Source organism: Procambarus clarkii, chromosome 24, assembly GCF_040958095.1.
Source record: "Procambarus clarkii isolate CNS0578487 chromosome 24, FALCON_Pclarkii_2.0, whole genome shotgun sequence".
NCBI lineage: Eukaryota > Metazoa > Arthropoda > Malacostraca > Decapoda > Cambaridae > Procambarus > Procambarus clarkii.
Window position 1 is genome coordinate 32062437 of NC_091173.1, and position 23581 is coordinate 32086017.

The following is a 23581-nucleotide window of genomic DNA, read 5'->3' on the forward strand; positions in this document are numbered from 1 at the left end:
AAAGCCAACAGGAAACGAGATCTGAAAAAACAAATCTGAATTGAAGGGGGCCACAACAAACTGAGGAGCAGAAAGAATATAGATCATTCGGGCCAATGACCAGGACGGCACTGGAAGCGCATGAGCAGACCGGAGGTGAAACATCGCAGGAGACAGCTAGCGGAATGGAGCAGAAGGAACAACAACTCTGAACACATGCTGGAGTGGCCCCGCCAGCGCTGCCTGATACTGAGGCAACAGTATTTGGTACAAGATGACTGTCCTGGAACAACCACGAAGGGAAGGACAAGACAATCCTATCAGAGACCAAAATACACCTACGCAGTGATAGGATAACCAGAAGGACTGCCAGGAAACTACATACTGCTGTTGAGACGAAGCACGCAGTTGGGAGACAAACAACGAAGTTACCAGTGCCCACACAAGTGATGAGAAACTCGAGACAAAAACCCCAGATGCGAAGACTTGAGGAAAAGAACGAATCAGCTTTGTACTGGGCTGGACCGATTTGCAAAAAAAGGCGGAGCCGCAGGAAGACCCTCAGGTTCGGACACTGAGTAAAGCAGCGCCTCAACCAAGTCCAACAAGGAACTATAAGGAACGTCCACCAGGGATTTACCAAGGAACTAGAAGAATTTGCTTGTCGAACGAGACGAACCGCAGACTCCACAAACTACAAGGACAAAATGGCGATGAAAACTTAAGAGCCAGGGCCCAGGCAGAGGCCAATGAGGAAAGGGAGCACCACGAGCAGAATCACGAGATGCGAACCTAAAAACAGCGACAGCGCAACCAGCTCCAAGAAGGAAGAACGACGCACGCGTCGCCGAGTAATATAGGAAAACTACTCAGGACGTGAACCGCACTAAAACAAAAAATGCAGTAGCCAGGACCGTAATCCCAGCTCCTCCTGTCCCAACGAAAAGGAACTGTTGGAGCAGGAGTGGTTGATCGGAAAGTCACATCCACCTGCAGACAATGCAACACAGAAGAAGCTGGCAGTGACATACAAGGAGAAGAAGAAAGAACTCAGATCCATAACTGAACACTGGGGCGGTCCAATATCAGGGAACTGAACAATTACATAGTCCAATCTAGCACCAACTTTAGTATAGCCAATAAGCACATACCAAGACACACAACAATGTAGTATAGAGGTAGGAAATACAGAAATATGCAATGAAAAGACCCTAAATATGGTCCAAGCACCAGTAGCTAGGGACAAGATTGTACCATGAATATGACGAACGAAGAAGATCTAGGTAGCAATTGGTAACGCAATGTACATGATCAGCTACATATACAGAGGGACTCCAATGTATATTAGGGTGCAGCCACACACTGAACGACAGGCAATGAATGAGTGTCCAGATAGCAGTGACCAAGTCAGTGAATGAGTGTCCAGAGAGCATTGACTGAGTCAATGAGTGTCCAGAGACAAAAAAGATTCAGGTGCCGAAAGACTAAACAAAGGGCACAGAAATTCGGGGTTGCGCCCCACAGTGTAACGAAGAAAAAGTATAAGGACGTAGTAAGGTCACATTACGATGCTTGGCCAATTTGTGTACAGCACACTCCAATAATACCCAACACTCATCCAAAATCGAGAACCAGCTCCTGGCTGACAGTGTCGCCAGACCGGATAATCTCACCTCCAGAGCATAGACACAACCGTGCCACAACACAGCTGAGTCGTTTAATATTTCGGGAGCATCGCTAGTGGAGTATGTCCAGAGGTGCGTGCACAGTAGAAGATGAGGTGTAGTGTAGAGGTGGAGGCAGCGCCACTCCAAGCCACCCTACACCCCATAAGCAGAAAAAAGAACTAGGTGATTTCTCCATATATAAAATCGAGAAAACCCCCAGTATCTACGGGGCTATGACTGGAAAGATAAGATGAGCAAGAATGGAGTATAACCAGCGATAAAGGACGCTGAACACCAACACATGTTTACACTGCCCATAAACAAAACAATCACCCTCGGCCCATGCGCCTGAGGTCCGAACTGCACCACCTGTCTGTCGGGAAGGGTGCCAACAAGGTGTATTTAACGATTATTAGTAATGTCGAGACAGAGTATGGAGAGACGATGCGATTACAAAATGAGAAATAGAATCGAATGATGAAAAGTAGTACGGAAGAGGACCAACGAGTCAGAGAAAAGACTGGAGGGAAGCCTCACCGGAAGTCTACAGACTTTCCAATAATATTTTAACCACCGTGCTGTACCGAGTTTATTGTGAAATTCCCCCTGTGCGCATGAAATAGTGTTCCCAAAAAATTATTTTTTCTTCGTAAAATGATAAATTCCTTTCCTGAACATATCTATGTAAAAATAAATACCAAATTCCACTTACTTTGGCTGTGGGGACGTGGACAAGGTGCGCTGTGACGTCATCAGGGCCTGGTTGCCCGTGCATGAATCGCTCAGACACAGTCGCACGGGCCATTCAAGCACCGGATATTGCCACAAATATATTTTCAATTATTTGTTCTATGTATTTCCAATGCGGTTTTATTTGTTTTTTTATCGTATATGATACATATTTGTGTCCTTTACAATATGTATACAATAGAACTTTCATAATGTTCCATGGAACTGTAATACATGTGTCAGTAATATGTGTCCACAATAAATGTTTATTGTCGCAATATTACTTGTTAAAAATTCACTATAATTATAATATGTACAGTTTCACACACTATTTACACCTTAACCCTCAAACCGCTAGGGGCCCAAATGGAATTCACACCCACAGGCGCAACAAAAAAAAAAAATCCAAAAAATTCTTTTGTCTTATAGAAGTGTTCATTTTTGTTCCCTGATCACGGAAAAAATAACAAAAAAATTGTAGGTGGCATATTTTAGCCGCAATAGGGTAGGAAAGTGTGGCAAAAAAGGGGCGTTGGCAGAGCCTTTGCCAGACGAGGTCTACTCCGCCCGAGCTGTCAGACGGCAGTTGCCACAAATATATTATTACCTAATTATTTCAATGTCTCTGATTTTTTCTTAGTTTTTTTGCAGTAATATTATTCCATACAGTGAATTGTGGTATATTTATATTATAAAATGTGTGAACCATCGTAGTACTCAAAATTACGGTGTGCATATTAGTGATTCAATTATTATGTTCATAAAACAATAAACAAATAGTTTTGCTGTTGTTACACTATATACACAGGTTATATATAAGTATTTGCATGTTTTGTACACCATAACGAACTATTAAGTTGGTCTTGTGAGTCAAAAAGCAACGAGGAGTGACCGCCAAACACCAGCCAGCCACTCACTGCCACTCCCTCCCTCAACACCACCTCACTCACCCTCATTCACCTCCCACAATACTTTTTCTGTATTTATTCACTATACACAGACATTATATATACGTATTTACATGTTTTGTTCACCATAACTGTACATCTAAGCTTGTATGGTGAGTAAAGGCCATAAGACGTAGCTACTCACACAGTCAGCTGATCGGCGGCCGCCCTCAAGGCCAGACGCACTAATATTTGTCCTCCAACAATATTGTTTGTGGTGTTATTATGCTATATACACACATTATATATAAGTATCTACCTGTTTTATTCACCATACCTGAACAAATAAGCTGGTATGGTGCCCAAAGATCATAGTGGCCATCAGTAAACAACATGCCAAGTCGTGCAGACGATGCTCCTCCCTCACCAAAATGGCTGCTCCCAACCTACTCCTCTCGCTGTTATCTCACACTATACACACGTTATATATAAGTATCTACATTTGTGATCACCATATCGAACCATTAAGCTGGTATGGTGAGTGCAGTCAATAAATGGTGGCCACACACAGTCAGAAAACGACGCCACAACCCTCCCTCCCACAGCCTTACTCCTCCCTCCATGGAGCACAGCGCTAAATATTACCACAATCCTGCTATTATCAGTATCCTGGTCAGTTTTATCACAGTCAGGGGGCTTCAGTAATACTATCACTGCTAAATAATAGCAGTATCATTTATATTATGGTATTTGTAGGCGATGCTGTGGTCACAAGCTGAACAGCGGTGCTGTGAGCTCGTGCTGCGTGCGCCAGCCTTGGTGGCTTGCTCAATACTGACGCTGTAACACCCAAGAATGTTGGCCTGGATTTTTTTCTAGGTGGCATCTGGCAACTGTCGGTCGTGGCTGTACTATAGCTGCCCCTATCCCAGGCGGGGCGTTTAAATTATAGCGCTAGACACGAAATCATATATAAATGATGTGCGCGGTTTCGGTTTTGTCACTGATATCATTTATATATGATATGCACGGTTTGAGGGTTAACACACTGTATTACACGACTGTCAGAAGTTTCAAAGCGTTATATGACAAAGTGCTGGGAAGACGGAACACCACGAGCGTAGCTCTCATCCTATAACTACGCTTGGGTAATTACTTAGTACTTCGGAAGTGAATAATAATCAATGAAGTAGTCCATGGTGCACAGCGTGATTTTGCTCTCGTTGCATCAGGTACAGAAAAATTTTCGCTTCCTGTTTCTTCATTCTGTGTGCTTGCAAATAATGCACTCACATACACCCTTGGCTTTAGTACTTGTAGGTTGTATGTAGCCAAGCTTGTAAAGCATAAGGTAGTATTGAAAAGATTATAGGAAAAGATCAATTTGTAAGGTAGTCTTGAAAAGATTGCTTTGTATGGTCCCACACAGGAAGAGATTCAGCTTGCCTCAAAGAGTATCCATCAGTCAGAAAGAGATTCAGCTAGCCTCAAAGAGTGTCCGTCAGGAAGAGATTCAGGAATTCTTGAAAATATCTATGGAAAACACCACCATGGAAGCCGCTAACACTGTTCATCTATGCTACTTGTATCAGATGCATCATCACTGAATGCAGAAAACGATTCATCTATGTATCATCTAAATAAATTGGAGATAGCATAGGATTGCAAGGGTGACGCTCAGAGCTACAACTGGATACGCTCGCTTTATCGTCCTCATAGGTGCTGTATCACTTGCATCCGACCTTTGTGCTAGGTCCTTATTGCGCCTAGCTTCACCAATATTATGACCCTTATGTTCTTCAAACAATAAGGTTTGAATTTCACCGACAGAGCATTATCTTTCAACACGTTGACAGACAGGTGTTTGGAAGCCAGAGGCACGTGCGCCACCCATGGTTGCTCACTCAGAACTAGCCCAGCCAGCAGCCCTAGGGCATTCTGGGAATTTTTTCCAAGATGGCTGCCTCTCACTGGATGTCTTATGAGTCCATTTCATACACAACCAACCTCGCACACATTTCGAATGGGTACGGAAATATCAAAAAAAGTTTTCTTGGTTGGCGCAGTGTCCCGCTGACCAAGAATACTTGGTTGGCGCAGTTAAGTGGTTAACCCTTGAATGGCGCCTGGCTATTTAGCATGTGTCACTCACAGGCGCATACAAAAAAAAAAAAAAAAAAAAAAAAATCTTCTAAACCTGTTAATTTGTGTTCACTGATCATGGGAAAAATAATAAAAAAATCGTAAGTGGCATATATTGCCCGCTATAGGGCGGGGAAGTCTGGCAAAAAACAGGCGCTGACTCAGCGTGCGTCCCAGACGGTTTGTTGCTCACCAGCTGTCAGGCAGTTGTTGCAAAAAAGAGATAATTACCTAATTATTTCAATGTCTCCTATTGATTTTTCGTAGTTTTTTTGCTGTAATATTATTCAATAGTGTGTAGTGTGATATATTTATATAATAAAATGAGTGAATCATCGCTGTACTCAAAAATATGGTGTGCCTATTGTTGATTCAATTATGTTCATCAAACAGTGAACAAATACTTTGTCGGTTATTACACTATATACAGAGGTTATATATAAGTATCTGCATGTTTTGTTCACCATAACAAACCACTAAGTTGCTATTATGAGTCAAAAAGTAACGAGGAGTGACCGCCACACACCAGCCAGCCACTCACTCCCTCAACACCTCACTCGCCCACATTCTCCTCCCACCATACTGTTTTTGCTTTTATTCACTATACAGATGTTATATATAAGTATCTACATTCGTGTTCACCATAACGAACCACTAAGTTGGCATGCTGAGTGGCAGTGCCAGTCCGCTACTGGCTGCTACTTCCTCCCTCCCTCAAGTCACCTGACTCACCCACATTCTCCTCCCACAATACTGTTTTTGCTTTTATTCACTATGTACAGACACTATATATAAGTACAGTGGCACCTCGACATACGATTGCCCCTACTTACGATAATTTCAAGTTACGATGTAAATTTTATCGAAAAATGCAACTCGACATCCGATGATGTAGTCGACTTCCGATATTTGTTGGTGCACATTCAGGTTGACCGAGCACATGGTTCCCGGTCACGCGGCCGACCTACCTCAGTTTACTACAGCTGCCCGCTTAGTGACGATCGCGCCTATAAGAAATTCTGCTTTTGTGGTGATTTTTTGCATTTTGAACATTAAAGTAATTATTATATATTATGCCATGAGTCCCAGGAAAGTCAGTGGTAAGGCTCAACATATGAGATCCCATGTAAGAATAACCATAGAGCAGAAACAAGAGATCATTCGTAAATATGAAGATGGTGTGCGGGTTGTTGAACTGGCTAGGCAGTACAACAAATCTCAGTCAATGATATCCACCGTACTGGCTAAGAAAAAGGACATTATGAGTGCTAAAGTGACAAAAGGCATATCAATAATCACGAAACATAGAACACAAACACTTGAGGATGTTGAACAGTTATTATTAATTTGGATACACAACAAGGAGTTAGCGGGTGATAGCGTTTCGGAGGCCATCATTTGTGAAAAGGCAAGAAAATTGCATGAAGACCTTTTAAAGAAAACCCCTGGAACGAGTGATGCAGAAGTGAAAGAGTTTAAGGCAAGCAAGGAATGGTTTGAGAAACTTAGAAAAAGAAGTGGAATTCATAGTGTTGTGAGGCATGGGGAGGCTGCCAGCTCAGACAAACCAGCGGCTGAAAGATTCATTGGCGAATTTAAAGATTTTGTGCAGAGTGAGGCATACCTACCACAACAAGTGTTTAATTGTGACGAGACAGGGCTATTCTGGAAAAGAATGCCAAAGAAAACATACATTATCTAGGAGGAGAAGTCACTGCCCGAGCACAAGCCTATGAAAGATCGGTTTACTCTTGTGTTGTGTGGTAATGCGAGTGGCGATTTGACAGCTGAGGAAATTTCTTCAGGGGAGGATATGCCAGTACAGAATGTCTCTGCCTCAACAATTAAGAAAATGTGTGCAGCATGAGAAAAATTGTAAACCTTTGCTGAAACGACTCACCCAAATCAAGCTGCAGTAGGTCGTTGCCTTAACCTATTCAATGACACTGTGATGCATCATTACAGACAAATGTTAAAATGAAGGGAAAAACAAATGTCTCTTGACAAATTTGTAGTGAGACAAACAAGCACTGAACCACAACTAGTGCTATGCAAGCAAAACGTGCCAGGGAGTGCACACCAGAAAGGTCCTCACTGCCTGATGTTATAACGGAAGGGGACTCCCCTTCCAAACAGTAACAACTCTCCTCCTCCCCCCTCATCACCATCTTCCATATGGCATCAAGAGCCCTCCATAAAGGTAAGATGAACTTAGCTACTGTATTGTAGTTAGAAACAAAATTTGTATTCAGTATAAAATGTATTTGTATGTTAATATTTTAAAGGGTGGGGAACGGATTAATTCAATTCCCTTTATTTCTTATGGGAAAAATCGCTTTGACTTACGATATTTCGAGTTACGATCTGTCTCTGGGAACGAATTAGCATCGTAAGTCGAGGCCCCATTGTATGTAGCAATGATAGTATTACAGAAGACCCCTGACTGTGATAAAACTGACCAGGATTCTGATAATAGCAGGATTGTGGTGATATTTAGCTCTGTGCTCCATGGAGGGAGGAGTAATGCTGTGGGAGGGAGGGTGGTGGCGTCGTCTTCTGACTGTGTGTGGCCACCTTTTATTGACTGCACTCACCATACTAGCTTGGTGGTTCGCTGTGGTGAACACAAATGTAAATACATATAACATGTGTATAAAGTGTAATAACAGCAATAGGAGTAGATTGGGAGCCGCCATATCGGTGAGATAGGTGCGTCATCTGCACGACTTGTCTTGTCGTTTACAGGTGACCAATATGGTTTTTGGGCAACATACCAGCTTATTTGTACAGGTATGGTGAATAAAACAGGTAGATATACACACATATATATAATGTTTGTATATAGCGTAATAACACCACAAACAATATTATTGGAGGAGAAATATTAGTACGTCTGGCCTTGAGGGCAGCCACCACCAGCTGACTGTGTGAGTAGCTACGTCTTATTGTCTTTACTCACCATACAAGCTTAAATGTACAGCTGTGGTGAACAAAACATGTAAATACTTATATATAACATCTGTGTATAGTGAATAAATGCAAAAACAGTATTGTGGGAGGAGAATGAGGCCGAGTGAGGTGTTGTTGAGAGAGGGAGTGGCAGTGAGTAGCTTGCTGGTGTGTGGCAATTACTCCTTGTTGCATTTTGACTCACAGTACCAGCAAAGTGATTCGTTATGGTGAGCAAAACATGCAGATACTTATATATAACCTGTGTATATAGTGTAATAAGAGCAAAACTATTTGTTTATTGTTTTATGAACATCATAATTGAATCACTAATATGCACACCATAATTTTGAGTACAGCGATGGTTCACACATTTTATTATATAAATATATCACAATACACACTATTGAATAATATTACTGCAAAAAAAAACAAAGAAAAAATCAATCAGAGACATTGAAATAATTAGGTATTAATATATTTTTGTGGCAACTGCCGTCTGACAGTTCGGGCGAGGTAGACCTTGTCTGGCGAAGGCTCTGCCAACGCCCCTTTTTTGCCAGACTTCCCTACCCTATTGCGGCTAAAATATGCCACCACAATTTTTTTTTTTTTTTTCGTGATCAGGGAACAAAAATGAACACTTGTATAAGACGAATGAATTTTTTGGATTTTTTTTTTTTATGCCTGTGGGTGTTGAAGCCATTTGAGCCCCCTAGCGGCCCAAGGGTTAACCCTCAAACCGCGCATATCATATATAAATGATATCAGTGACAAAACCGAAACCGCGCACATCATTTATATATGATTTCGTGTCTAGCGCTATAATTTAAACTCCCCGCCTGGGATAGGGGCAGCTATAGTACAGCCACGACCGATAGTTGCCAGATGCCACCTAGAAAAAAAATCCAGGCCAACATTCTTGGGTGTGAGAGCGTCAGTATTGAGCAAGCCACCAAGGCTGGCGCACGCAGCACGAGCTCACAGCACCGCTGTTCAGCTTGTGACCACAGCATTGCCTACAAATACCATAATATATATGATACTGCTATTATTTAGCAGTGAGAGTATTACTGAAGCCCCCTGACTGTGATAAAACTGACCAGGATTCTGATAATAGCAGGATTGTGCTGATATTTAGCGCTGTGCTCCATGGAGGGAGGCGTAAGGCTGTGCGAGGGAGGGTTGTGGCATCGTCTTCTGACTGTGTGTGGCCACCATTTATTGACTGCACTCACCATACCTGCTTAGTGGTTCGATATGGTGAACACAAATGTAGATACTTATATATAACGTGTGTATATAGGGTATAAACAGCAAGAGGAGTAGGTTGGGAGCCGCCATTTTGGTGAGGGCGGTGGCATCGTCTGCACGACTTATCATGTTGTATACTGGTGACCACAATAGTCTTTGGGCACCATACCAGCTTATTTGTTCAGGTATGGTGAATAAAACAGGTAGATACTTATATATAATCTGTGTATATAGCGTAATAATATAATAATAGTATATAGCGTAGCTACTCACACAGCTGACTGTGTGAGTAGCTACGTCTTTGTGGCCTTTACTCACCATACAAGCTTAGATGTACAGTTATGGTGAACAAAACATGTAAATACGTATATATAACGTCTGTGCATAGTGAATAAATACAGAAAGAGTATTGTAGGAGGTGAATGAGGGTGAGTGAGGTGGTGTTGAGGGAGTGAGTGGCTCGCTGGTGTTTGGCGGTCACTCCTCGTTGCTTTTTGACTCACAAGACCAACTTAGTAGTTCGTTATGGTGTACAAAACATGCAAATACTTATATATAACCTGTGTATATAGTGTAACAACAGCAAAACTATTTGTTTATTGTTTTATGAACATAAGCAGGCGATGAGTCACAATAACGTGGCTGAAGTATATTGACCAGACCACACACTAGAAATTGAAGGGACGACGACGTTTCGGTCCGTCCTGGACCATTCTCAAGTCGATTGACTTGAGAATGGTCCAGGACGGACCGAAACGTCGTCGTCCCTTCAATTTCTAGTGTGTGGTCTGGTCAACATTATGAACATAATAATTGAATCACTAATATGCACACCATAATTTTGAGTACAACGATGGTTCACACATTTTATAATATAAATATACCACAATTCACTGTATGGAATAATATTACTGCAAAAAAACTAAGAAAAAATCAATCAGAGACATTGAAATAATTAGGTAATAATATATTTGTGGCAACTGCCGTCTGACAGCTCGGGCGGAGTAGACCTCATCTGGCGAAGGCTCTGCCAACGCCCCTTTTTTGCCACACTTCCCTACCCTATTGCGGCTAAAATATGCCACCTACGATTTTTTTGTTATTTTTTCCGTGATCAGGGAACAAAAATGAACACTTCTATAAGACGAAAGAATTTTTTTGAATTTTTTTTTTGTTGCGCCTGTGGGTGTGAATTCCATTTGGGCCCCTAGCGGTTTGAGGGTTAAACATAATACAGGGTACAAAATGCAACCAAATTTGCCCATAGTAGGAAAGCAACATGTAAAGGATTTGGGAATAATGATGTCTGACGACCTAAATTTTAGGGAGCACAACCAAGCAAATATTGTGGCAGCCAGGAAAATGATTGGATGGATTACGAGAACTTTCAAATCCAGAGATCCCGTCACATTGGTTGTACTCTTCAAATCACTTGTGCTGTCCCATCTTGAGTACTGCTCAGTACTCACTTCCCCATTCAGAGCAGGAGAGATTGCTGAAATAGAGAGAGCAGAGAACATATATGGGATACTTAAACGAGATAAAGCATCTAAATTATTGGGATCATCTCAAAGCTCTCCGAATGTACTGCTAGAATCCATTCAGTAAAACATCTAAACTATTGGGACCGACTAAAGAGCCTAAATCTGTACTCCCTTGAGCGCAGGCGGGAGAGATACATAACAATTTACACGTGGAAAATATTAGAGGGGCTGGTCCCAAACCTGCACACAGAAATAACATCACATGAGACCAGAAGACACGGCAGGATGTGCAGAATACCCCCATTGAAAAGCAGAGGTGCAACAGGTACTCTGAGAGAGAACTCTATCAACATCAGAGGCCGAGACTGTTCAACACGCTTCCGCTACACATAAGGGGCATAACTGGCAATCCCCTCACAGTGTTCAAGAGAGAACTGGATAAGCACCTCCAAAGGATACCTGATCAACCAGGCTGTGACTCATACGTCAGGCTGCGAGCAGCCGCGTCCAACAGCCTGGTTGATCAGTCCAGCAACCAGGAGGCCTGGTCGACGACCAGGCTGCGGGGACGCTAAGCCCCGGAAGCACCTCAAGGTAAGGTCCTCGCTAGAAAGACGACAGGAGAGATATCCAATAATATACACATGGAAAATATTGGAGGGCCAGGTCCCAAATCTGCACAGTAAAATAACAACATACTGGAGTGAACGATATGAAAGAAAATGCAGAATAGAACCAGTGAAGAGCAGGGGAGCCATAGGCACAATTAGATAGAACTGTATAAACATCAGAGGTCCGTGGTTGTTCAACATACTCTCAGCGAGCATAAGAAATATTGCCGGAACAACAGTGGACATCTTCAAGAGGAAACTAGATAGTTTCCTCCTAGGAGTGCTGGACCAACCGGGCTGCGGTGGGTATATGGGCCTGTGGGCCGCTGCAAGCAACAGCCTAGCTCTCACAAGTCAAACCTGGCCTCGGGCCAGGCTTGGGGAGTAGAACTCCCAGAACCCCATCAACGAGGTATCAGTCATTGCGCCATTGCTTTTCCCTATTTTTATGACAGATATAGACAAAAATACAAATCACAGTTTTGTGCCATCTTTTGTAGATGACAAAAAAGTCAGCATGAAAATTACTTTTGTAGAAGACATTGAAAAAGTACAAGCTGATATAAATAAAAATTTGTGTTGGGCAGCAGAAAATAACATAATATTTTACAATGATAAAATCCAGGTACAGTTGTACCTTGGTTTACGAATTTACGAGACGGCTTGTAAACCGAAAATTCACAACCCGAAATGAATTTTCCCATAAGAAATAATGTAAATTGAATTAATCCGTTCCACACTCCAAAAAATATTAACTTATAAAATATATTTTCTGATAACGGAGGAATGAGACACCGACAGCATTGGGACCTATTTTATTTAATTTTTTAGTAGAAACAAATAAATAAATTTTTTCAGACCATGTTAATGAACAGGATAACTTGTATAATTTTTCAACAGCATAAATACATGTATAACTTGACTACAATGACTTAATAACATTAATACATATGCTTATATCCGGTAACTAAATAGAACATGGTCTGCAGAACGCGGAATCCTTATTAACTATTGGTACAAGTAAGGCAAACGTTTACATAATTTTCAAGTAGAATCAGGGCTTATAGAGTATCATATAGTGGCCTAACACATGACAGAAATAACGCGCCAATCCCAGACATAATGTGAAATGGTAAATTACTAGTATCTGTAGAATACACCTATAGGACAAATTTAACAATACTCTTACAAGTGAGAGTAAGTAGCTGCGGACAGCGTAATACTTAGGGGCCGGCGCTGCACCCCCACTCGCAGAGCCAGCTGGCCGGACCCCCCCCCCCCCGAAGGGGCGAGTGCCTGCTGGCCGCGTAATGTTTTCAATGTGGAAGCATGAAGACCTTTTGCCTGGCGTAATAGTGAAAAAACGTCACTCCTCCACCGTCCGACGTCCTTAATTGTTTCCTGTTCATGGCCGTCAAGTGACAGCTGCGTGGCCCGTCCATTGGGCGGGCGCTGCATGGCCGCGTAAGGAGCATCAGCGTGTAGGGGCGTTGTCTTCTCATCTGACGTTGGGGGCCGTGCCACCAGGAATGGCGTAGCCGCAAGTTCTGCGTCGCGTGGTGTCATTGAGTTTTTCCTTGTCTGCATCCACATCCGTGCCCATACACCCGTTACCTCTGCCGTTAAAAAAACAGTCAGGAATTTCCAGAACTGAAAAAAGGTACAGAGTCGGGCGTACATGGCTGTTAAATGCTGCTAGGTAAGCAGCGTCCTGGAAGTGTCCAATGGAGCCCCTTCTGGTGCATGGGTATACAAGGCGGCCGTCTTGATGTCCGCGTGTAGTGGGCGTATTACCTCGTGCCTTCCTCGCGTGCTATGCCCCGCCGCGCCAGGACATCCTCGTGTCGTCGTCATTGCTGTATCCCGCCCTTGCAGAGACTAGCCCAGCGAGGTTGACCCCAGGGCGGGTGAGTAGGTCCTGCGTGTGCCAATCCGAGCAGTCCGTCGGGAGTGTTCATCGTGCGCGATCCTATGCTCTCCATCCATGAGGTGTTCCCCGATGGTCTGTAGTCGTTCTCGTGCATGCTTTGCACCACGCCAGGTCGTCCTTGTGGGCGTCGTCGTCGCTGTATCCCGCCCATGCGGAGGCCAGCCTAGCGAGGCTGGCCCCAGTGCAGCTGAGTAGTTCCTTCATTCGCCCATCCGTGCAGTCCATCGAGAGTGTTCTTCGGTGGCAAACCAATGTTCCCCGTCCATTAGGTGTTCCCCGATGGTCTGTAGTCGTTCTGGAAATATTACGGCAGTAAGAGTTGGCAGGGGTGGACATGTGGCATAAGTAGGACAGTGTGGTAAAGCAGGGGGGGGGAATTAAAACGCTACAAAACCAAACGAACAGTGCTCCTTGCAACAAGTTGAAAACAACATGGTAGAAGATTCACTAACACATCAAGTTGAGCTAAATAGTATTTGTGATGGCAAAAGCTTGTCTGATGCAGTTTAATGCTGATAAATGTGAAGTTTTGTGGCTAGGTAATGATGAAAAAGGATTACTAGTCACAAGCGGATGATGTCAGGATTGCGAAGGTAATGCGTGAGGGAACTGGGAATTGCAATTAGTAAGATGGTTAAAACCAAAGGAGCGATGCATGCTCGGTCGTAAATGAGGCGAATAGGACACTGGGCAATATTAATAAAGCATTAGTAACAAGACGCCTGGAGTTGTTCTTCCGTTAATCTTGCACCGAATTTGTGCCTTAGTTAGAATAAGCAATTCTGTATGTTGCATCATACTATGGACGTAAATAAATTCCCTTTAACATGTACAGTGTAGGAAATTAAAAACTGGTTCGATAACATGGTTTGTTAAAATTGTAGACCAATTACCACGAAACGTAGCGGAGGATGGGACCTTCCACTGTTCCAAGCATGTGAAGACATGTACTATAGAACGTCATTAAATTCGCATGAACGTGTAATATACTGCAATTAATGCGTGAAATTGTGAGAACAACCCACACCCCCAAAAATGCCAAGGGGGCACCTCATCAAGCTTGATATTGCGTCAATGCGGGCTGTCGACCACATTTTTCGAACTGGTCGTTAGTCAGAATAAAATGAGCTGTATAATGTCATACGATTTTTCTGGTGAAGCATGCCCGTGCCACCCCTTGAGTGGCTTAATCCTTAACAACCAACCAACAACCGAGCCACTAATTCTAACCACAAATGGGCTGTATAAGAATACCATAAAGACTATCCCCAACAGTCTGTGGATAGAAACAAATTAATAATTGATAGAATAAGCGTCCCAGACTGCTACAAGTAAGCGGATTAATGAATATTAAAAGTCGTTAACATAACTAAGTACTTTTCATCTACGGCTCACCATAGCCCGTGATGCAAGGAACCCCCCGTTCCAGGCAGCGAACTTTTAACAACAACAATTAAGTACTTTAGAATGTCAGTAATAGTAATTCTCAATATCATTTGTATAGATAAAAGTAACAAATATAAACTTAGAAAACCTTCATAATTATAGTTTTTTAAATATGTTCCGGAAAACCAGTGACCGATTAATTAAAAGGAAGGCGCGATTGTGAACAGTATTTAATTACGGTAGGGTAGGCCAAGGTGTGACGACGAAATAATGACTAAAAGGGAAGCAGCAATATTTAAGGTTTATCGTTAATCAGTGATAACAAATCCAATAAGAACACATCCCAAACTGAGAGAAAAAGCAGCGTGATTAATTAACTATTGTGATTAAAGTTTTAATAAAATAGGTAAGGGTAAGAATGATTGGGGTTGTGAGAATACGTGGCAGCGCGTAGTATTTACAAACTTGGAAAGCCTCAAGACCACAGCGTTACAGGATGAGGGAAATACCATCAGCAAACAAAAGGGGGTTTCAGATTTCCAGAACAGAATACCTAATTACCCCAGTGGTAACAGGGATAATAATATAATCAATGTAACATATAATAGAAGTACAAATAACGAATAACCATAATCCTTAAATAATTACTGTATATAAATATGTAGCGTGAATAAGTTAATGAATATGTGAAGGGAAAATTAGCAAGAATTAAATGCCTTAAAGAAGTACAGGATGAAATTTGTAACGTGAGACCCAGCGACCGACAATAAAAATTTCCGCACTTGACTGGCCGAAAATTCCTAAGTAAAGAAAAACATGCAACTACAGAATTACCTAAAGGGAAGCACTAAAAAATATATAAAAAAACTTCCCTACTTCGCAGAAATAGAAAATAACGTTTGATAAGTAACTGCGTGAATGAGATAAGTCAGTGAAGAGAAAAAAAAAAAAGAATTTAAAGAGTGTAGACCGCTTGACCTGTAAGTTTTTTAGCTTAAATTCTTAAAGAGTATGAATAGACTTGACTTTAACTGTAATCCTATTGGGACGTGCCATAATGATCTCACGCGCCAATGCTACCGAGGACTGAAGAAGGATTAACGTAAGGTACCCACTAAATGAAACTGCACGAGACTGAGAAAAGTTAAGTACCAGTTAAATTAAGCAGCTTAAATATTTAACTATTGTGATTTAAAGTTTCAGTTAATTTATTGAAGGACGAATTGAAAGGGTGTGGGAGAAATGTAACAACATATGTTATTTACAAACTTGTAGATCCACGAGGCCCCAGCGTTTCTAGAAAAGGGAAGTATCGTCACCAACAAAGGAGTAGCCGAAGTAATACAGAACATAGTACCTAAGTACCTCCGAGGTAACAGGAATAATAAAGAAATCCATGTACAATTAATAGAAGAGCTAATAATGAATGACCCTAAGCCTTAGTAAATTTAGGTCTATAATTATGTATCTTGAGTAAGTAATAAGTGTGTAATTTTGTAAGATTAAGTGGGGATAGTCCGTTTAACCTGAAAGATTTAGGCTTGAAAGCTGAAAGGGGAAAATTAATACTTAATCGTAGCTGTAAACCAACGGGAACGTGGCTTAAAAAGCCCACGCGTCCCTGCACCCAAGGTCAGGGGAAGGGAGTAACTTAAGTTACCAGTTGTCTAAATGAATACCGCACGAAAAAACCCCATCCACTGTAAAACTTATATTGAAGAGTAAAACCTTAATATTAACATTAATTCAAAAGGAAAGACTGCAATATCCTGCCCCGAAGGGATTTGATTGGCTTGAACGATCGTGCGCAGGGATTAATTATATTCAAATATAATCCAACATAATAATACAAAGAGAATACTCCGAAGTAATCAATATAATAACTATATGACCCAAATAAAATACATATCAACGTAAAAGTACCCGATAAAATGAATATAAGGAAAAACGGTTCTTTAACCATAACTGAGACCTGCTTGTCTCCGGAGAGACACACACAACAAATTAAAATTGTGGTAACGAGTCCCGAACAGCCCGCAAAGAACTGCGTCCATTACAGTCTAAAATTAACTGAGTCGATTACATTGAAGTCCATCATAGGTTGTCCTCCGTATGCAGGCCGACAAATAAATTGGTTTACCTATTGCGATTAAAGTTTTAATTAAGAAGCGTAATGCAGGCCGACATTACTTATTTGTATGCAGGCCGACAAATAAATTGGTTTACCTATTGCGATTAAAGTTTTAATTAAGAAGCGTAACGAGTCCCGAACAGCCCGCAAAGAACTGCGTCCATTACAGTCTAAAATTAACTGAGTCGATTACATTGAAGTCCATCATAGGTTGTCCTCCGTATGCAGGCCGACAAATAAATTGGTTTACCTATTGCGATTAAAGTTTTAATTAAGAAGCGTTAAGCGTAAGATAAGTATAAAATTGGATTAAAGAATAACCACTGTGTAAAACCTCAGCTTATAATCTTAATGCGGGAGATTAAATGCTTAATCTCGTCCGAAGGGAGTTAAATCATGACTGTGACATGCATGTGTCCGTGCGGCACTGACTCCATAAATATAAGGATGATAATAAATATAAGAAATATAAGGTCCAATACAGCGGTTTCCATAGTAAGTTACTCTCCGAATGCGTGGTTCGTTTATCAGCCTCGTGAATTTGCTGATTGCAGATCAGCTGGAACGGCAGCAGTCGGAGGGTCGTCACCTGTTGAATAAAACAAATTTTGGGGGGGAATGTAAAAGAGATATTCATTTCTGGTGTGTTGAAATAGGGTCCTTGCGTCTGTCCCGTGAGATTTTCGGTGCAGCAAATTATAAAATTTTTGTTACCGAGTCCATTGCAATGATCTCCAGCTTCTGAAGTCGTTGTTGGTGGGGCTGCCTGCTACACCAGCGGTCAAACTGGTACAGCCAGCGTCCTGGGACAATCCACGGCCAAGGCAAACCAGCAGCCAGTGAGGCTTCATAAGATAATTTTTGGGCTTAACCGTCAGACAATAGATCTGGCAATCCAGCAGCGAGGCGGCCGCATAATAATTCCGGGCTTAACCGGCAGACATTAGGTCTGGAAATCCAATAGTGAGGGCGGCCGCACAACAATTCCGGGCTTAACCGGCAGACATTAGGTCTGGCAATCCAATAGTGAGGGCGGCTGCATAATAATTCCGGGCTCAACCGGCAGATATAGGTCTGGCAATACAACAGCGAGGGCGGCTGCATAATAATTCCGGGCTCATCCGGCAGACATAGGTCTGGCAATACAACAGCGAGGGCGGCTGCATAATAATTCCGGGCTCAACCGGCAGACATAGGTCTGGCAATACAACAGCGAGGGCGGCTGCATAATAATTCCGGGCTCAACCGGCAGACATAGGTCTGGCAATCATAATAATTCCGGGCTCAACCGGCAGACATAGGTCTGGCAATCCAATAGCGAAGGCGGCTGCATAATAATTCCGGGCTCAACCGGCAGACATAGGTCTGGCAATCATAATAATTCCGGGCTCAACCGGCAGACATAGGTCTGGCAATCATAATAATTCCGGGCTCAACCGGCAGACATAGGTCTGGCAATCCAATAGCGAAGGCAGCTGCATAATAATTCCGGGTTCAACCGGCAGACATAGGTCTGGCAATCATAATAATTCCAGGCTCAACCGGCAGACATAGGTCTGGCAATCCAATAGCGAAGGCGGCTGCATAATAATTCCGGGCTCAACCGGCAGACATAGGTCTGGCAATCCGATAACGAGGGTGGCAGCTAGGGCGGCTGTATAATAATTCCGGGCTTATCCGGCAGGCCAGAATCTAAAAAATCCGGCGGCGAAGGAGGCTGCATTAAAATTTTTATGCCTAACCCATAGACAATATTTCTGGCCAATCCAACGCGAGGGCGTCTGCTGAAAAAAACCCGCGTCATTGCTAATTGATCTAGCTAGTTAAAACTAGCATCGTTGATACTGAATAGATAAAATTCCCCGGCTTAACCGGCAGACTATAAGTCTGGCAAGCTAGCGGCTAGGGCAATGGTATATAAGAATTCCGTATTAATCGTCGGACAATCGTCTGTCAATCCAGCAGCGTGGTGAGCTGCATAAAATTTCCGGGCTTCACCGTCAGACAATAGGTCTGGCAATCCAGCAGCGTGGTGAGCTGCATAAAAAATCCTGGCTTAACCGACAGATAATAATTCTGGCAATCCATCAGCGATGGAGGCTGCATAAGAATTCCGTCTTAAACAGCGGACAATATGTCTAGCAATCCAGCAGCGTGTTGAGCTGCGTAAAAAGGTTCCGGGCTTAACCGGCGGACAATATTTCCGGCAAACCAGCATCGAGGATACTGAATAAAAATTCTCGGGCTTAACCGGCAGACAATAATTCTGGCAAGTTTAGCGGCGCGGGCAAGGCTGTATAAGAATTTCGTCGTAATCAGCGGACAATAGGACTGTTGGCTGCATAACATGTTCTGCCTAGGCATGACCTAGCTGGCCTGGCTAGAGCGGCTGCAGGCCGCGTGGGAAACAGCGCTGGGCACACGCCGACACTTGGGAGGAACCTAGCTTTTACATTTAGAACATAAGATAACACATTACCTTGGAGAAAGTTGAGTACTGTAGACCGACCCTAGCTTTTCAGCTTGTGAGGTTGAAGGGCCCCCTGAGATAAACTCAACCAGGGTGGGGCTGTGATCGTGGTACAATCGTAGTTTTCATGGCTTCTTGAATTCCCAAGAACACATGAGTCCTAAGTTATTCCTTTTTCTTGCGAAGCGAAGCGTGTTTGTAGCGTTTGTAGCAAAAAATTTTTCTTTGACTTGTGAAGCGGGGCGAGGCTGTAGCAAGAAAGAACGCATGTCCCCTCCTCTCTTCTTATATAGGGCCCCCGCGGCGCTCCGCACGCTGCGCTGCGGATCGCGCTGTGCAACTGTCTTCTCCTCCATCAGAAATTCCTCTGCATTCCTACGTAATGCAGCGGTTATTTCATACATAATACACAAATATTTTGTACTATGTAGTATGTACAAGTTATAGCGTACCTTTATTGATGACTCTTGTTGGCGTATGGAAGACGGTGAGGAGGGTGGGAGGAGGAGAGGTGTTAGTGTTTGGAAGGGAAGTCCCCTTCCATCATAACATCAGGTAGTGATGACTTCTCTGGGGTACTCTCTCTCTCCTACGTTTTGCCTGCATACCCCTAGAACCTGGTTGTTGCTCACTGCTTGTTTTTCTCACTAAGAACCTTTTCATACAGACTTGTTTTCCCCTACGTTTTAACACTTGTCTGTAGTGAGGCATCACAGTGTCATTAAAAAGGTTAAGGCAACAGCCTGCTGAAGCTTGATTTGGGTCGTTTCAACAAAAATTTGCATTTCTTCCCATACTTCACACCACTTCTTAATTGTTGAGGAATCCATGGCGTGGTATATAATAATTACTTTTATGTTTAGAAAACAAAAAACTGAAAACACTGAAAGTCTTTACAAAGAATTTATGCTCGATCGTCACTAAGAGGGAGTCGCTGGTAAACTGAAGAGCAGTCGCTCGTGCCATCAGGAACCACACACTCGGTCGACCCATACGTGTATCAACAAGCTCGCAAATCAAGGCAAGGCTCGTAAACCAATTCAAATTTTATGAAGAAATTGAGCTCGTAACCTTAAAAATTTGTAAAGAGGGGCATTCGTAAGCCAAGGTTCCACTGTACAGTATTTATGTACGGTAAAAATGAGGACCCCTAAAATACAGGGTACAAAATAAAATAAAATCTGTCCATAGTAGGAAAGTATCATGTAAAGGAAAATAATGATGTCTGACGACTTAAAGTTTAGGGAGCATAACCAAACAAATATAGTGTCAGCTGTAACCATGATAGGATGGATAACAACAATCTTCAAATCCAGGGGTTCCCATCACAATGTCATACTATTCAATCACTTGTGCTGTCCCATCTTGAGTACTGCTCGATACTCACTTTTTCCTTCAGAGCAGGAGAGAGTGATGAAATAGAGGGAATACAGAGAACATATATGGCATACATAGACATAATAAAGCCTCTAAATTATTGGGATAATCTCAAAGTTCTCAAAATTTACTCTCTGGAAAGGAGATGAGAGAGGTATCAAATAATATGTTCATGGAAAATACTTAAGGAACATGTTTCCAAATTTACACAGTAAAAAAACAATGTACTGGAGTGAACGATATGGAAGGAAATGCAGAATAGAACCAGTGAGAGGTGCCATATGCACAATCAGAGAGCACTGTATGAACATCAGAGGTTAACGGTTGCTCAACATCCTCCCAGGAAGCATAAGAAATATTATCGGAACAAAAGTTATTTCTTCAAGAAATAACTGGACACTTTTCTTCGAGGAGTGCCAGACAAACCAGGCTGTAGTGGATATGTGGGCTTGCATGCTGCTCCAAGCAACAGCCTGTTGGACCTTGACTTAACAACCTTAACTCAAGCCTAGCCCTGGGCTGGGCTTGGGAAGTAGAACTACTTCTGGAACCTCATCCAGGTACTAGATAACAGATGTAATATACCTTGAGTGACACCTTCAAAACTAACATTCATAAAAGTTCAACATAACATCATTGTAAATGCATCATTTCTTATAATTATATTTATGACTTGGTTGCAGGCACTCCAGTCTCACTTTGGAGGGACAGTAATGGAAAGCTTTGAAGTGATGCTGAAGAACAGCTTTAATCTTGTGACTACCATCTACGAGCTTCAGATGGTGCACGTGCAGCTAGACGAGGAACGCCCGAGTAATGAAGCTAAATGTGAAAGCAAAGGCGGGTAGATTAGTTATATCTAACTGATCTTTGGACCTACGAGAAATGATTACTGTCTTTTTTTTTCATATAATTTAAAGCTACAGAATACTATTTATTTTTACATTTGATCTTGCTTCAATTCTGTGAAGGCATTTTAATTTAATTTGATCTACTTGTTCAAATATATACCTAAGTCAGTTGTATAATTTATTTTTGATATTAATACAATTTTTTTAGATTAGCGTAAAACTCCCTTAAACCAATAACAAGTTTAGTTAATTGAAGTACAATAAATATGTCATTAATCAGGGCATACCACCGATGACATGCTTTGAACATTGGGCATGTGGCTATGGTTTACTGAGAAAAATACACAAATAGGCTGCTGTTAGTCATTTGTTCAGAAGTGGTTTATCACTTATTACCTCATTTTCAAGGAATTCTTTGTTATAATTCTTCAAGCCATTGACTTGTATTATTTTAGTGCTATATATAGGTTTGATATGTTGACTGATGTAATAGTGCTCTAATAAATGGCTCATTACATAAACACATGCAGTTGATGCCACAATGTATGTCAACACGTGCAGTTGATGTCAGAATGTATGGCAACACGTGCAGGTAATGCCACAATGTATGGCAACACATGGAGTTGATGCCACAATGTATGGCAACACATGTAGTTGATGCCACAATGAATGGCAACACATGCAGTTGATGCCAATGTATGGCAACACGTGCAGTTGATGCCACAATGTATGGCAACACATGCAATTGATGCCACAATGAATGGCAACTCATGCAGTTGATGCCAATGTATGGCAACACGTGCAGTTGATGCCACAATGTATGGCAACACATGCAATTGATGCCACAATGAATGGCAACACAACTTTTCTCATGTTCACCCATTTTGAAAATTAATAAAAAATAAAATTTGCTTTCATTATATTGTTTTCTTTACAACACAATATCAATAATTTTCTGGTCTTCTTTCTAAAGTATTCTTATAAAAATTTCATTAATTTGTCACATCTTGCTGAACATAGTAATAGAAAAGTAATTTAAAAATATTTTGATGAATATAAATATAGAACAATAAAGAGCCATATGAATATGAAATACTTATAAACAATAACAACATTAATCACAGCAGGTCACTTGTGTCTGAGACACTGCTGGCCTGGTGCTCACCATCTACAGGAAGGCACAATTGTCTGGGTCACTGCTGGCTAGGTGCTCACCCTCAACAGCAGGACACTACTGTCTAGGTCACTGCTGGCCAGGTGATCACCCTCAACAGCAGGGCACTACTGTCTGGGTCACTGCTGGCAAGGTGCTCACTCTCAACAGCAGGGCACTACTGTCTGGGTCACTGCTGGCCAGGTGCTCACCCTCAACAGCAGGTCACTGCTGGCCAGGTGCTCACTCTTAACAGCAGGGCACTACTGTCTGGGTCACTGCTAGCCAGGTGCTCACCCTCAACAGCAGGGCACTACTGTCTGGGTCACTACTGGCCAGGTGCTCACTCTCAAAAGCCTGGCACTACTGTCTGGGTCACTGCTAGCCAGGTGCTCACCCTCAACAGCAGGGTAATACTGTCTGGGTCACTGCTAGCCAGGTGCTCACTCTCAACAGCAGGGCAATACTGTCTGGGTCACTGCTGGCGAGGTGCTCACCCTCAATAATAGTGTCTGGGTCACTGTTGGCCTGGTGCTCATTCTCAACAGCAGGGTAATACTGTCTGGGTCACTGCTGGCATG

At 42.3% G+C, this 23581-nt stretch overlaps 1 protein-coding gene across 1 annotated transcript in view; it reads left to right on the forward strand.

Moving 5' to 3' along the window:
- Positions 1–22764, forward strand: part of LOC123761585 (uncharacterized) — a 418399-nt gene extending 395635 nt beyond the window's left edge. Inside the window, exon 7 of the mRNA XM_069330775.1 lies at positions 21680–22764. Within this exon, the coding sequence (XP_069186876.1) occupies positions 21680–21844 (165 nt within the window). The 3' untranslated portion in view covers positions 21845–22764. The remainder of the gene's footprint in view (positions 1–21679) is intronic.
- The last annotated feature ends 817 nt before the right edge of the window (positions 22765–23581 follow it).